The sequence below is a fragment of the Chinchilla lanigera genome, unplaced genomic scaffold, assembly GCF_000276665.1.
Source record: "Chinchilla lanigera isolate Chin_1 unplaced genomic scaffold, ChiLan1.0 scaffold00157, whole genome shotgun sequence".
Classification (NCBI taxonomy): domain Eukaryota; kingdom Metazoa; phylum Chordata; class Mammalia; order Rodentia; family Chinchillidae; genus Chinchilla; species Chinchilla lanigera.
The window spans coordinates 934,238-948,206 of NW_004955558.1; the positions used below are offsets into that span (position 1 = coordinate 934,238).

Below are 13,969 nucleotides of genomic sequence, written 5' to 3' on the forward strand. Positions count from 1 at the left end.
GTGTGTGTGTGTGTGTGTGTGTGTGTGTGCACGTGCATGTGCATGTAGGAAAGAGGGAAAAGATAACCTGAGAAAACTGTGTGGACCTGAGCTTTGCTTTTCTGGTGGGGGGAGGACAGCATCCCCACCTTCCATTCCCATGACCCCCTGGGTACCTCCAGGGCCTGTTCCCTCCCTCTGACACCCTGAAGTGAGGCTGTGTCTTTTTCCCCAGATGCTCCACACAATCTCAGCATCAGCCTTCTCTTCAGAAATGACACAGGTAGGAAAGAGCCTGTTCCCTCTGGGCCCGGGACCCCTTGAGTGGCAATGAGTCATCGGAGCTTGTATGAGGCAGATAGGAGGGAAGGAAGGACAAGAATCATCACCCTCTGCCCCCGCTCCTGTATGGCCCATGTACACATGCACGTGTGCATGCGCAGACACACAGACACACACACTCTGCTCAAAGAAAGGAGCAGACTTTGGATTTGCCCATCCCCCACCGCTTCCATGAGCCATTTTCTCGCCAGGGTCGCCAAGCCCAAATGCATGTCCATATCACCTTTGCCTGGCTGAGCTGTGTGGTCCTCCTGCCCCTTAGTTTATTTCCTGCTGTGACTAAACCTGGTTTGCAAAGCCATTGTGCTGCTCTGTTTTCTGCCTGCCATACAGTCCTGGCCAAGTCCCAGCGAGATTTTGAGCTTCCTCTGAAGATGCAAAGCCCAGAGTCTTTTGATCAACATCATGTGGGTGTAAAGGCTCTGTCCTTGAGAACCAGTGGGAACCAGTCCAGGGTGGGCCTTGGGAGGAGAGAAGAGAGAGAGGCATCAGACCTCAGGAGGAGGAGAACCTGGGAACATCACCCTTCTGTGTGTTCATCTCGCTCCCTTTCTTCCTCCCTCCCTCCCTCCCTTCCTCTTTCTCTCTTTCCTGAAAGTCCCCCAGATTCTACAAAATGCCTCATCCCTTTCCATCCTGGAGGGCCAGCCTCTACAGCTGACCTGTAATGTGGACAGCTATCCCCCTGCACAACTGAGCTGGTTCTGGGAGTCTCCTGACCTGAATGTCTCCCTCATCTCCAATGCTCGGGCCCTGGAGCTGCCTCATGTAGGGACCGCAGAAAGAGGAAATTTCACCTGCCGAGCTCAGAATGATCTGGGCTCCCGAAATGCCTCTGTGAGCCTCTCCGTGTATTGTGAGTGTGAGGGCTTCGGGGGCAGGACACTTGGATGCTGGAGGGGATGGCACCTGTGACCCACCTCCTCCCTCCCACAGATGCCCCCAAGCTGCTGGGACCCTGGTGCTCCTGGGAGGCTGCAGGTCTAGACTGCAGCTGCTCCTCCCATGCCTGGCCAGCCCCATTCCTGCGCTGGAGGCTAGGGGAGAGGCTGCTGGAGGGGAACAGCAGCAGCGCCTCCTTCACGGTCACCTCCAGCTCGGCCGGGTTCTGGGCCAACAGCTCCCTGAGCCTCCATGGGGGGCTCAACTCTAGCCTCAGGCTCAGCTGTGAATCCCGGAATGTGCGTGGGGCCCAGAGCGTCACTGTCGTGCTGCTGCCAGGTCAGGGGGGCCAGTTCTGGAGCGAGAGAGGGTGGTGGAGGAAGAGAGGGGGCAGCTGAGGGGAGGCATGTAGATCTGAGAGGGATGGATGGGGCACATGTGAGGCTGGAGTCCACACCAAGCTGCCTGGGAGGACAGGGTGCTCCGTTTCCTAGCAGGGGCTTGGAGCAAAGTCCACAAGGAGGCAGGATGACCAGAGATTGAGTCCTGAGAGCAAGTCCTCTCACCACCCTCTCATCCACAGGGAAATCGGAACCTTGGGCAGGAGCCATGGTTGGAGCCCTTGGAGGAGCTGGTGCCATGGCCCTGCTCTGTCTGTGCCTCTGCCTCATCCTCTTTTGCATGTGAGTCTTGGCCCCAGTGAAATTGTTGTGATTTAGCATCTTATGATGGAAAGATTTTCTCCAATGATTAGAGGAAATAAAGTCACAGTCCTGGGGGCTGCATGGTACACTGGGAGGTCAGGGGGCACATGCAGAGAGCGAGTGAGGGAGGAACCCCTGGCACAAAGCCTTTATAGGGGCTCAGGGCATTTTCCAAACAGGTTGGCAGCAGGGAGGTTTGATTGGTGGTTTAAAGTAGGCGGGCACAAGATCCAGAAAGTCACACTATGACTGAGAGGAGGTCACAACAGCAGATCAACACAGTCCAAGCGTGTGGCAGTCAGCAGGGCCTCTTAGGCAGGCTGTACATGGCTGTCCCACAAGCAGGTGGTCACCAGGAGGAAAGAGTATGAGGCAGATATCTGGATGGACCACGCCGGGTGTGGTCACTCGTGGTGATGGAGAATAGAAACTGTCTGTGGTGGCTGAGCCTGCTTCCGCCACGGGAGAATGCAACACACTCAGATTGGAGGCCCAGGACACATGGAATTATAAGAACTCACTGCAGGGATGTGGAGGTGTACAGAAGGGCAGAGGAGCAAACTCGCTGAATCCCAGAAATGTGGAGCTGAATACATCCGGCAGAGTCTTTTCTTTTTCCTGACAGATTAAGAAATACTGCACATACTGTACAACCGATCCACTGAAAGTGTATGACTCAATGACTGGGTATATTCAGAGTCACGATCCCATTGCCATAATGACGTTAGAACTTTTTCATTGGTCCCAAATGAAAAAGAAACCCTTTACCCATCAGCCTTCCTGTACCGTATTTCCCCCAGCCCTGGCCTAGAATCTTCTCCCTAGACTGGTTCCTTCTAGATGTTTCCTGCCAATGAAATCATGCAGTAAGTGTCCTTTTACTAGCTACTCTCACTCAGCATGGTGTTTTCCAGCCCCTGTGTACAGCAGGTGTTAGTACTCCCTTCCCTTTTGTGTCCAGATAAGATCCCGCCATGTGGATGAAGCATCTCTTACTTGTCCATTCTCGTCTACTAATGGACACTTGTGCTGTGCTCACTTCTCGGCTATTATGAATAACACTGCTACGGTCACATGTGTGCAAGTTTTGTATGTAAGAGAGATCTTTAGTGATGGAAAACAGGTTATCCAGGCAGGTGGAGTCCTCTCTCACATGTCAAGGTCTCCGAGTTGGGCTCCAAGGCCTGGATACCTGTCATCATTTTCACCATCTTCTCAGGGCTCCAGGGCAGTCCACTCACAGTGCCTGAGCCCTGCTAGCTGCAGTGTGCTGGTTTCTTCCCTTAGCATGAAGGCCCGGAGGACTCAAGCAGCTGGAAAGTCAAAGAGAATGGACGATGAGGACCCTGTCATGGATACAGCCACCTGGGTGAGTGATGTAGGAGCCTCATCATGCATGGGAGGCCCTTTTGCATGTTCATTTGCAAAGTTCAGGCTGAGCTCCTCAGCATTTTCCCAAATCCTTTCCTCCCAGAACCTTCTCTCCCTTTCTCCCTCTTCATCTCCCCAAGCCAATAAATCACTACCTGTGGTGTACTCCTCCTTTTAAGTAAACCGGTTACCTGGCCCTCTGTTGATCCTTTTGTCCTACCCCTACAATCATAGAGTCCATCTTGCATCCTTGCCTCCACTTCCACCCTGGACCAAGCCTGCCAGACCATCTTCCCAGGAGAACTATGTTCCAGCCAACCTGGAGTCTCAGTGCTGTTGTTTGATCCCACTCAGCAGGAAATCAAGTCCACGTTCTGTGGCCCATCAGTCTGTTTCCTGCCCCCTGGACCAGCTGCACTGGCCCTCTCACTGCCTCCACATGGACCCCTCTTCTCACAGCCTTAAGTCTTTGCATGTACAGTTCCTCCCCTGTTTCCACCACACCACTTTGTCTAACCCTCCTAGCTCTAATCTCGTATCTCCCACTCCAGTAAAACTTTGCCACAACCCTCCCATTGTCATCTATCCCTGCCTCTTCTGCATACACACAGCCTCACATGTACCCCTTGCTGATGTGCTGATAATGTACTTTTACCTGTGTCCACCCTCCCATCACATTTGCAAAGTTCTTGAGGGCTGGGTCTGGTTTTCTCCAGTCTCTGTCTCTCTGTCTCTCTCTCTGTCTCTCTCTCTGTCTCTCTCTCTGTCTCTCTCTCTGTCTCTCTCTCTCTCTCTCTCTCTCTTCCTGTCACACCTGTCTCCTCTCTTCTTTTATAAAATTTGGTCCATGTTACCTTGAATGGAATTACCCAAAGTGCTTGGCTCTTCATCAACCTTCTATTCCTGGGACAAGTATTGTTCACCTTTACTTACTCATTTTTATCCATAGCATGATAAACAACTGCTTCCAATCCACCATCAAATTTAAGACCAAAACCACTGATTATTACTTATATTTTAGATCCATCTCTGTTGCTCCTTGGTCCATCTCCAGTAACCAGCATTGTGAATCTTGTCTTCCTAGTGTTGATGCTACTTAGTTTTAATTATTTCTGAGGCCATAAAGGGTATCAGGAGCCATGCAGTCTTCTTAGACTTGCTTTGTTGGCTAAATGTGGTATTGTGAGGATTCACAAATATTATTGCACAAAATTTCAGTCTGTTCATTTGCCCACTGAGTACTTTATTTTATGATCATGTTTATTATCTAAGCTCACACCAGTAGATTTTTAAGTTGCTTTCAGATTGTGAGAATTTTTCTTTAACACTATCCTAGAATTTAATTGCTGGGTCATAGGTAGGTAAATGTCCGTCTTTATAAGATCAGTTGTATCCATTCAAGCTTCTGTCTAAGCTTGTAATTTCCTGGTGACTCATAATCTTTCCAACACCTGGTTTTAGCAGACAGGTCAATTCTTTTTGTCATCTCAGGTTCTCACTATGCTGTCTATTTGCATTTCTTTGGCTACCACAAGCATGAAAAGTCTCTCTACATCTCCCAGGCATTTTCACACTTCGATACAATACTTGGTCACCTCTGGAGCCCATTTGCCAGTCAGGTGTCTGATCTTTTACATATTGAATTTGTTGGAGGGCTTTATGTATTTTGTACTAGTATTTTTTTCATCTATAATGTAAATTTATTTTCACAGTGAATAGTTGGTTTTCACTTTCCCTCAGGTGACCTTACATAAACATAAATTCTTAATTGTTTTATTCATCAATCTTGAGGAAATTTATAGACTTTCTTTACATAGATCTTGCAAATTTTTAATTTCCTTCCTAAGTACTGCTGTTTGTTGCTGCTATAAATGCTGTGTTTTCAAAGGTGCATTTTCTGATTGCTTGTTGCTGGAATGCAGAATGAAAGTATTTTTTTAAAGTATGGGGTTTTTTTGACAATTGACAAATATCACAGGTTGATTTGGGGTGTCATTTAGAATCTTTACTGATTTGGTAGTTGAGGAATTATTAGGGAATCCTAAGCCTACTGATCTGTTCTTTTTTTTTTAGAGATATAGATAACATCCCCCCAAATTAGCAGTTTTTAAATTTTAACTGTAATAACTTGCTGAATCAAAGCAGTTGAAGTGTAAAGTTATTTCCATCAAGAATCAACACATCCTTTTGGGCTTCAAGTACTGAGCAAAAATCATCCAGCCTCATACACACCCTGTAGGTCTCTTTCTTCTAAGAGGTGTCAGATTCCTACAAATAACCCGCTGTTCTTCACTTTGGTGGAGAAGTAAGCACGCACATAGAGCCAGCTTCCTACAGCAACGGAAGTCCCTGCAACACCTTGGGCTGTGGGCAGCACATGGCTCCAGTTCCTTTCAACAGCGGACAGCTGTGTTCATTTCAACACAGAGCTTTGCCTTCTCTTTCCGACACTGTGGTCTTGGCAGTAACCTTTGCACCTCTCTGCAGGTAAGTGGGCACTTCTCCAAGTGACACCACTGCTGCTGGGGTGTCAGCTGTCTGAGTGCAGAGAACTATCTTTATTCTCTCAGCTACAACAAATGCAACTCAGATTATATTCTTTACTGATCTTATATCCCTGCAACATGCTACACTCTTTTTTTGGAAATAGTGGGTATACAGAAATTGAAGTATTTTTAATAATTTTAAATTTTGAAATATCAGATATTGGTCTTGGGAGTTATTTAGATTCTTGAAATTTCAAATTAGAGGATTATACCTCTGAAAAATTATAACAATTTCTTCCCCTTTATAACCTGAGCATATCATTCCTTTTTCTTGCTCTAATATTTGGGCCAAGATTCTAGTCAAAGTTGGGTAAAAATGTGACCATGGGCATCTTTTATTATTCCAGTTTTGAAGGCAATGTACTCATCCTGCTAGTCAAATTTCTGTGTTTGTTTTTTGCTTACCTTCATTACCTTAAAGTAGTTCCTTTCTATCACTAAATCACTTAAAGTTTTTATCATAAATTTATATTGAACTTTTCAGATGAATCTACTGATGGGATTTTTTTATAATTCTTATTTAACTCTTTATTTTATGGAAAAAATAAAACAAAATTGCAAAACAATATAGGAGAATAACAATAGTTAATACATTGCATATTAATAGCTTCAAAGTAGTTACTCAGAGTACAAGATATGGGCATAAAAAATTCTCCAAATGGTATTAGCAAAAACCTTTCTTTTTGATGAACCAAGAGAAACTAGTAATTGTATTTTTTCCCTCATTCCTTCCTTCCTTTTGTCTTTCCCGCACCCTAGTTCCTCTTTCCTTTTGAACAATTTCTTCCCATTTCACAATATCTATTGTATATTTTGGACCTAATTTATTCTTTCAGTTCTCATACCAGGAAGAAAATGTTATGTTTCTACATACAAGTCTGATTTATTTCACTTTATGAGTATGGATGCAACATGATAGGATTTTTTTTAACTTTCATGTGTTACCTTTATTAATGGCAAAGACTTTCTAAGATGAAGCTATTCTAGGTTTCATGGAGGAACCAAAGTATTTCTGGTATATATATTTTTGATATGCTGATAGATTCAACTTGATAATCTTTTGTTTAACAGTTTTACATCGATATCCATGGGCCTGTCTTCCTTTCTTCTGTTAACTTTGGGCATCAAAATAATATCAAGGAACTAGAGACTCTTTCTCATTTTTGTATTATCTGGAAGAACATGTATAAAATTGGAATGGCTTGTTTCTTGAATGACTGCTAGATGTCACTTGTAAAACTGTCAGGTCCTGGTGCTGTTTCTATGTGCAGTCTTCTAGTGCAGTCATTTTATGTGTTCTGTGAGCTTTTTCTTAAGGATTTGTTTATTACACCAAAGTTTTTACTTATCTATCACAAAGTTATGAGTGGTATTCGCTGTTCTTTTCACTATTTTAGTTGCGGTTACTTCTCCTTTTATATTCCTGACATTAGTTTTTAGTGACTTCTCTCTTTTTTTCTAGCTGAATCTTGTTAATTGTCTGGTTCAGCATCAGTTTGAAAGAACCAGCTTTAAGGAATGTTGATTTTTTTTTACTGTACCTTTGTTTTCTATTGTACTTACTTTTACTTGCATTTTCTCAGCATCTTCTATTTGCTTTGACTAATTCTAATGTTTTCACAAACGTTTAAAACTGAATATTCAGCTTATTAATTTATACTTTTCTTCTTTATGAAAGTAATTATGGATACATCTCTCAGAACACCACTTTAGCTCCATTTTTAAAACTTTTTTATTTATTTTGCTGTGCTGGAGATCAAACCCAGGGCCTTATGCATGCTAGGCAAGCACTCTACCACCAAGATACATCCCCAGTTCACCCATTCTACAGCTTTTGATCTGTGTTATTTTAATGTCATTCACTCTTAGATATTGTTAAAGAACAATTGTGAGTTCTTCTTTGAATCTTAGATTGTTCGGCATTAAAAAGTTTTTAATGAGAATTTATAAACACCTTTCCAGAGATTTATAAACACCTTTCCACTCAAGATTCTAGCTAGATGCTCTTTGGTCAAAATACAAGGCTTTTATGATAACTTTTTAAAAATTTGTTGAGACTTGATATGTGGGATATCATACTTCCTGTGTGCTTGAGAATGATGCATAGTTTGTTTCTGAAGCTCTGGATAAGATTACCAGGCCAGTGTGTTCACTGTAGTGTTCAAATCCACATCTTTAATGGCAGGTCTTCAATGACAGTCCATCAGGACTTGAGGATTGTGTGCTGAAATCTTACATTATGGTAAAGTATTTGTCAATTATTTTTAATTGACAAATCTAATACATCTATCAGATGTATTTCTTACATCTGATGTGCTTTTAAATTAAAACTATACATTTTAGAAGTATTAAATCTTCTCAATGAGTTGAACATTTTATCACACATATTGATCCTCTCTATTCTTTTATTGTAAAGTTTGTTTGGTTAGAACTTAATATAGTTACACCAACTTGTGCCTGGTTATAGCCTGGTATTTTTCAAATCTTTTTCCCACCAAAACTTTAAGTACTTAGCCTTCAACAGTGATATTTTGAATAGTATGTAACCAGGTTTTTAAGAATGAAATTTGATACATTTTGTTGAGTTTATTGTATTGGTATTAGTATTTATTATGGTTTTGATATATGTAGATTTCTTTGTACTATTTCACCTTTATACTATTTTACTTTTTCACCATCTCTTGGTTCTTCTTCTTCAGTATTTCATTTTTCTTCTATCTTACTTAAGAATTAATCCCTGGGATTTTTTTTTTCTGTTTGTGTGTGTGTGTGTGTGTGTGTGTGTGTGTGTGTGTGTGTGTGTTACTAGGGACTGAATCTAAGGCCTTTGCACCGAACTACATCCCAAGACTTTTTTTCTGAGCTGCTCTGATAAACTCAAATTTACAAACCTCTAGTCTCAATCTCCCAGAGTACGGGCATTGCAGGTGTGGGCTACCACATCTGGCTAATCTCTGTCTTATATCTCAAAGAACTCTGGTGTATTTTTATCTCTTTATCTCTTTATCTCTTCCTTCCACCTTCTAAAGTGTTGATATTTTCTACATATCAGCAGATAACTCATTCTGAGTTATCACTAATGTAATTAAGATTTTTTATTCATTGTCTTTTTAAATATGCAGGTACATATTTTACTGAACTATTTTGTCACCATTATATCTCATACATGTCACAGGAGTTACTATGTTCCCTCTCTCTCTCTCTCTGTCTGTCTCTCTGTCTCTCTTTCTCTGTCTGTCTCTCTGTCTCTCTTTCTCTGTCTGTCTCTCTGTCTGTCTCTCTCTCTCCCTCCCTCCCTCCCTCCTTCTCCTTTCTCTTTTTCCCCTTTTCCCTTCCTCCTTTATTCCCTCCCTCCTAAACTGAAACTTCTAGGGATTTGTGTGTCTAAAAATATTTTATGTCCTTATAAATTCTAGGGTCAAACAGCTTACCAGCCTTCTTCTCCTCAGGAATCCTATGCTGTACTTTCCCACAATTTGGCCTAGAGGTCTCACATAAGGGTAATGGCCATGAACTCTAGCCCTGCCCTGATGAGAATCCAAGGGATGTGACTGGACATGTACAACATGCCTTCCTCAGGATATTTGTTTATCCTTCCTCAGGATATTTGTTTATCCTGGTAGAAGCCTAATGCCAAATGTCCAAACCATGACCAGAGTCCCTCTCACAGGAAACTTGTTCATGCTGCCAGGTGCCCTGTGGTCTCATCTGGCCAGTGTCCATTCCATTCCTACCAAGTTAGCCACTTTCTGGGAGAGCTCCAAGCGGGAATGAAGTTAGGTTCAGGTGTGTCAGTCAGGTGAGACGCAGATGAGGCAACTCAAAGAAACACACAAGGGGCTGGGGATTTAGCTCAGCGGCAAAGTGCCTGCCTGGCAAGTGCAAGGTCGTGAGGTGGGTTCCCGGTACCGGAGAAAAACCAAAAAAAAAAAAAAAAAAAAAAAGAAACACACGAATTTCCAGAAGAAGTTTTATTATTTATAGACCCCTAAGGAGGATAGGGTAGCACACTTCATAGGACCAATGGGAAGGAGGAGCAGTGGGAGGTTATAAAGGCTAAAGCCTTTATTGGGGCCTAGTGTATTATCCAAGCAGGTTTCTGAAAGGGAGTTCTAGAGGGTGGGCTTAGAGCAAGCAAGTAGAATTCTGTGGAGTTGCGCTGCGACTGAAAAGCAGACATTGCACAGTCCATGTGTATGGTGGCCAAAGGGTCTAGTCAAGTAAGTTGTATCCAGCTGTCCCATGGGTAAGTGGGCACCAAGAGGTGGTTTTTTTTCTTTTAATTTTAAAAATAAAAGGAGGAAAACATTAACAGACAGACAACCTTTTACAAAATAGAAAAAGAACAGCACAGACAATACAGAGTTCCAAACAAAGTGGTAGAATGCTTGTTGTTTACATACTGATATCTTCAAAGTGGTTTCTCATGAAAACAAATACAGACATGCAATATTGATCAATCAAGGACTCATTAACAGTTTCTTTCAGCAAAGAAATAGAAGACAGTAGATCAACTATGTTAACTATCCTGTATATACATACTTACATAATGTCTCCTTCTTTCCCTTCTCTTTTCCCACACCCCAGTTGCCCTTTACCCTTGAGTGTTTTCCTATCATTTCACAATGTCTATCATACCTCCGAGTTTAAATTAACTCTTTCAGGTTTTACACTAGTGAGACAATGCGGTGCTTGCACATGCAGGTCTGATTTATTTCACTTATGAGTATGGTCTCTAGTTGTGACCATTTACCTATAAAAGCCTCGAGTTTCTCTTTCTTTACAGCTGAGTAATATTCCATTGTATAAAAGTACCACAATTTTCTTATCCAATCCTCGGTGGATGGACATTTGGGTTGCTTCCACAATCTAGCAATTACAAATTGTGCTGTTATGAACATAGGTCAAGAGTTGGTTTACAAGCCAGACATCCTGAGTAATTGGAAGGAGGTGGAGAGCCAGAAACCATGTCAAGGGCAACTAACCTTTGTTTCTGGTATGAGAAAGTCCAATTTATACTCAAAACAGGCGCTGAGGCAACAAAAACCATAAGAATGGGTTTATAAGAATTGACACCGTGCATGCTTCTATGTTCCTTCTGTGACTCCCCTTTCTCCCCGTCAGGCCTTCAAGAAGCCCTGGCCAGACAGCCCTCAAACGCAAGCGCCCCCTGCTGGGGATGCCTTGCCTCACCGGGAACAACAGGAACTCCATTATGCCTCTCTCAACTTCCGGGAGATGAAGCTTTGTGAGGTGAAGTCACGAGAGACTCAGAACTGTGAGGCCGCAAGCAGCACAGAGTACTCAGAGATCAAGACGAGCTAGTGAAGATGCACCCAGGGTCCACCCTGGCAGGAGGGTGCTCAGCCTGTCTGGGGGAAAGGAGAAGTCAGGGACTAACTGTTGGAGCCTGAGGAGCTCCTGTGATAGTATCAACTTTACTGTTAAGAGCGTTCGCAGGTAGACCACGAGGACAGCTCATGGGACTAGAGAGACTTGGGTCCAAACCCTCAACTCTAGGACTTTCTAAGCCATTTTATTAAACAATTCATTTCTCTGTGCCTTGGTTTCCCATTCTGTGAAGCTGAGATCATGTATCCCACCTAAAGCTGTCATGAGAGTTAAAAAAAAACCCTACACATGGAAATCAACCAACAGAGGTGCTGTCTGGGGGTGTGAGCTTGGTGCTCCCTTCACCATCAAGCTTTTGCTGGGAAGTCCTCCGGAGCTGGGGTGACCAGGCGCAGAGAACATGGCAGTAGCACACTGGGGTCTCTGTCCTCCCCAGAATTCTTCAAAGCTTCCTCACCAAAGACTGGGATTTGATTTATGATGTGGCATCTGCGGCCTTCTGTTATCTCTTCGCCAAACTTTTGTCTGTCAATCACTCCAACGTATCTCTCCCGCTCCATTTCCTTCTTCATTTCACTCATGAGACCCAGAGAGGCTGCCTAGCAGCCAAAGCGCTGACTCAGATTCTTCCCTGCTCAAACTAATTCATGACTCCCTGGCTTTAAACAGCACACAGCAGTCACCTCCTTCCTTTCCATCTGAAGTCCCTCATGATCTCCCTGGTGCCCATTCATCCATCTTCTCTTCTTGGCTGTCCTTTCCCTGAGCCTCTCAGCTGGTTCATATCACTGTGTCCTTATGATTTCAAATCTTCCACATGGAAGCCACTCCATCTTACTTTCATGTGGCTTACACCACCTTGTCCCTTGAATATTGGTGCAAGGATAGACTTGTGTTGAGAATGTAGGCTGCAAATGAACCCATGCGCCCCTTTCCCTAAGGCTGAACCAATTTAGATCTTTAGATACTAAAACAAAAACAATGAAAGATTCTACAGCAGCACCCAAGCTGAGAAAAGATTATGCTGTTATTTCTTGAACTTTAGAAGTGCCCACAAGGAAAGGCGTGGACAGTTCCAGGGTAATACTGCAGGACTTACTAGAGGTAACACTGATTCCAAATACCCACTATCCAAACTCTATTTTTAGTACTGTCAGTTTGGTTGTGACTGTTACTTTGATTACGACAGGCTAGATCATTCTCATCAAGCTTCAGGCTGAAAATGATAAAACCCTCTTAAAAATGAAGACGGAAAAAAGTCTTCACTAAAAAGTATAGAAAACCTGATAGCAAAAATGGAAACTAAATAGGCCACAAGTTGGGGGAAAGTATGAATCCAGAGAACGAAGCAGAAGATCTAAGATGAAATTTCAAAGATCTCACAGGCCATTTACTCATATTGAAAATGTGAGTTTTGGTTTTGTAATCTTGCACATGGCCCCAAAGACAAAAGTCCAGGCTCTGGCCCTGCCCAGGATGAGAAGTTTCATAGAAGAACATCCTCAAATTGAGTTTTTGTCAGGTCAAGGTAAGTCAAAGAAAACCAAAGGAGAAAATCTGAGCAATAACCAGAGATTAAAAATAAACCAGGTTACCTTCATAAGAAGAGCAGTTTAATGGACAGCTGAATTAACAATGATAATGTAGAGCAGAAGCAGGTAAGTACTATCTTTAACATCAATTTATAATCCATATTTAGTACAGAGGCTCAAATTAAAACCCACTAAAGAGACCTAGCATGGTGGCACACTCCTATAATCCCAACACTCGGGAGGCTGAGGCAGGAGGATTGTTGCAAGTCCAAGACCAGCCTGGGCTACAAAGGGAGCTCAAGGCCAGCCTGAACTGCATAGCGAGACCCTGTCTCAGAAAAAGACCAAAAAAGAAAAAAAAAAAAAAAAAAAGAAGAAGAAGAACCAGTAAAGATCTTTTGGAGCAAATGAATGGGGAGATTTAATATCTGAACAATAAATCAAGAGAGAGTTTTAGAATTCCTGATAATAATATGCTAAGTACAAAAGGAAGTAAGAAGGTTTACATTTCCTAATATCTACATATTATGCAAAAGGGAGAGAAGTTTTCATTTACTAAAGGCTTCAGTAAGTTAATTGTGCATGCTGTAATGTTATGACAATGACTAAAAGAGTTAGAATCAAAATATGTAACTTGTAACGTAACAATAATTAAAAGTATACTACAAAAACTAAGTAAGCTGAAAGAAGGCAAGAATGGCGAGATGAGGTGATGCAGGATTGGTGACACTGAAAAAAAAATGGAATATGGGATATTTCTGTCAAATATAATTGGATAGATGCACCAGTTAAAGACAGCCAACTTGGATTAATATTTCAATTACAGGCACTTGCCAATTTAAGATGGGATTATATCTCAGTAAACCTATCATAAATTGAAAATATCGCAAGTTCAAGGGCTTTTAAGAACTTAATCTACAGACCACTACAGTTAGCTGCACAGCACACTATAAAGTGGATGTTGTTCACCCATAATTTCAGGGCTAACTGGGAACTGGGATCACTGGCACTGCCCAGCACATGATGGTATCATGTCACCTACTATAGCACAGGTGAAGATCAAAACTCAAACTACATTTTCTATTGAACAGACATTGCTCTTGTGCTAGCATAAGGTCAAAAAATCAAAAGTCAAACGCTGAAATCAGGGACCATCTGTACGTGAACTTCAAATCACATGCACTTAAAGTGTAACAACAGAGAAGGCCAAAAGTAAAAGGAAACAAAATTGTATATTATGTCGCCATGCACAAGAACAAAA

The 13,969-nt window shown here is 42.5% G+C and overlaps 1 protein-coding gene across 1 annotated transcript in view; it reads left to right on the plus strand.

Annotated features, from left to right (window-relative positions):
* The window catches only part of Siglec5 (sialic acid binding Ig-like lectin 5), a gene marked incomplete in the record, with an annotated part of 12,643 nt that extends 1,257 nt beyond the window's left edge, over positions 1–11,386 (plus strand). The window contains 6 exon segments of the mRNA XM_013508882.1: positions 215–262; positions 920–1,177; positions 1,258–1,542; positions 1,787–1,886; positions 3,195–3,276; positions 10,949–11,386. Of these exon segments, the coding sequence (XP_013364336.1) occupies positions 215–262; positions 920–1,177; positions 1,258–1,542; positions 1,787–1,886; positions 3,195–3,276; positions 10,949–11,149 (974 nt within the window).
* Between the last annotated feature and the right edge of the window lie 2,583 nt (positions 11,387–13,969).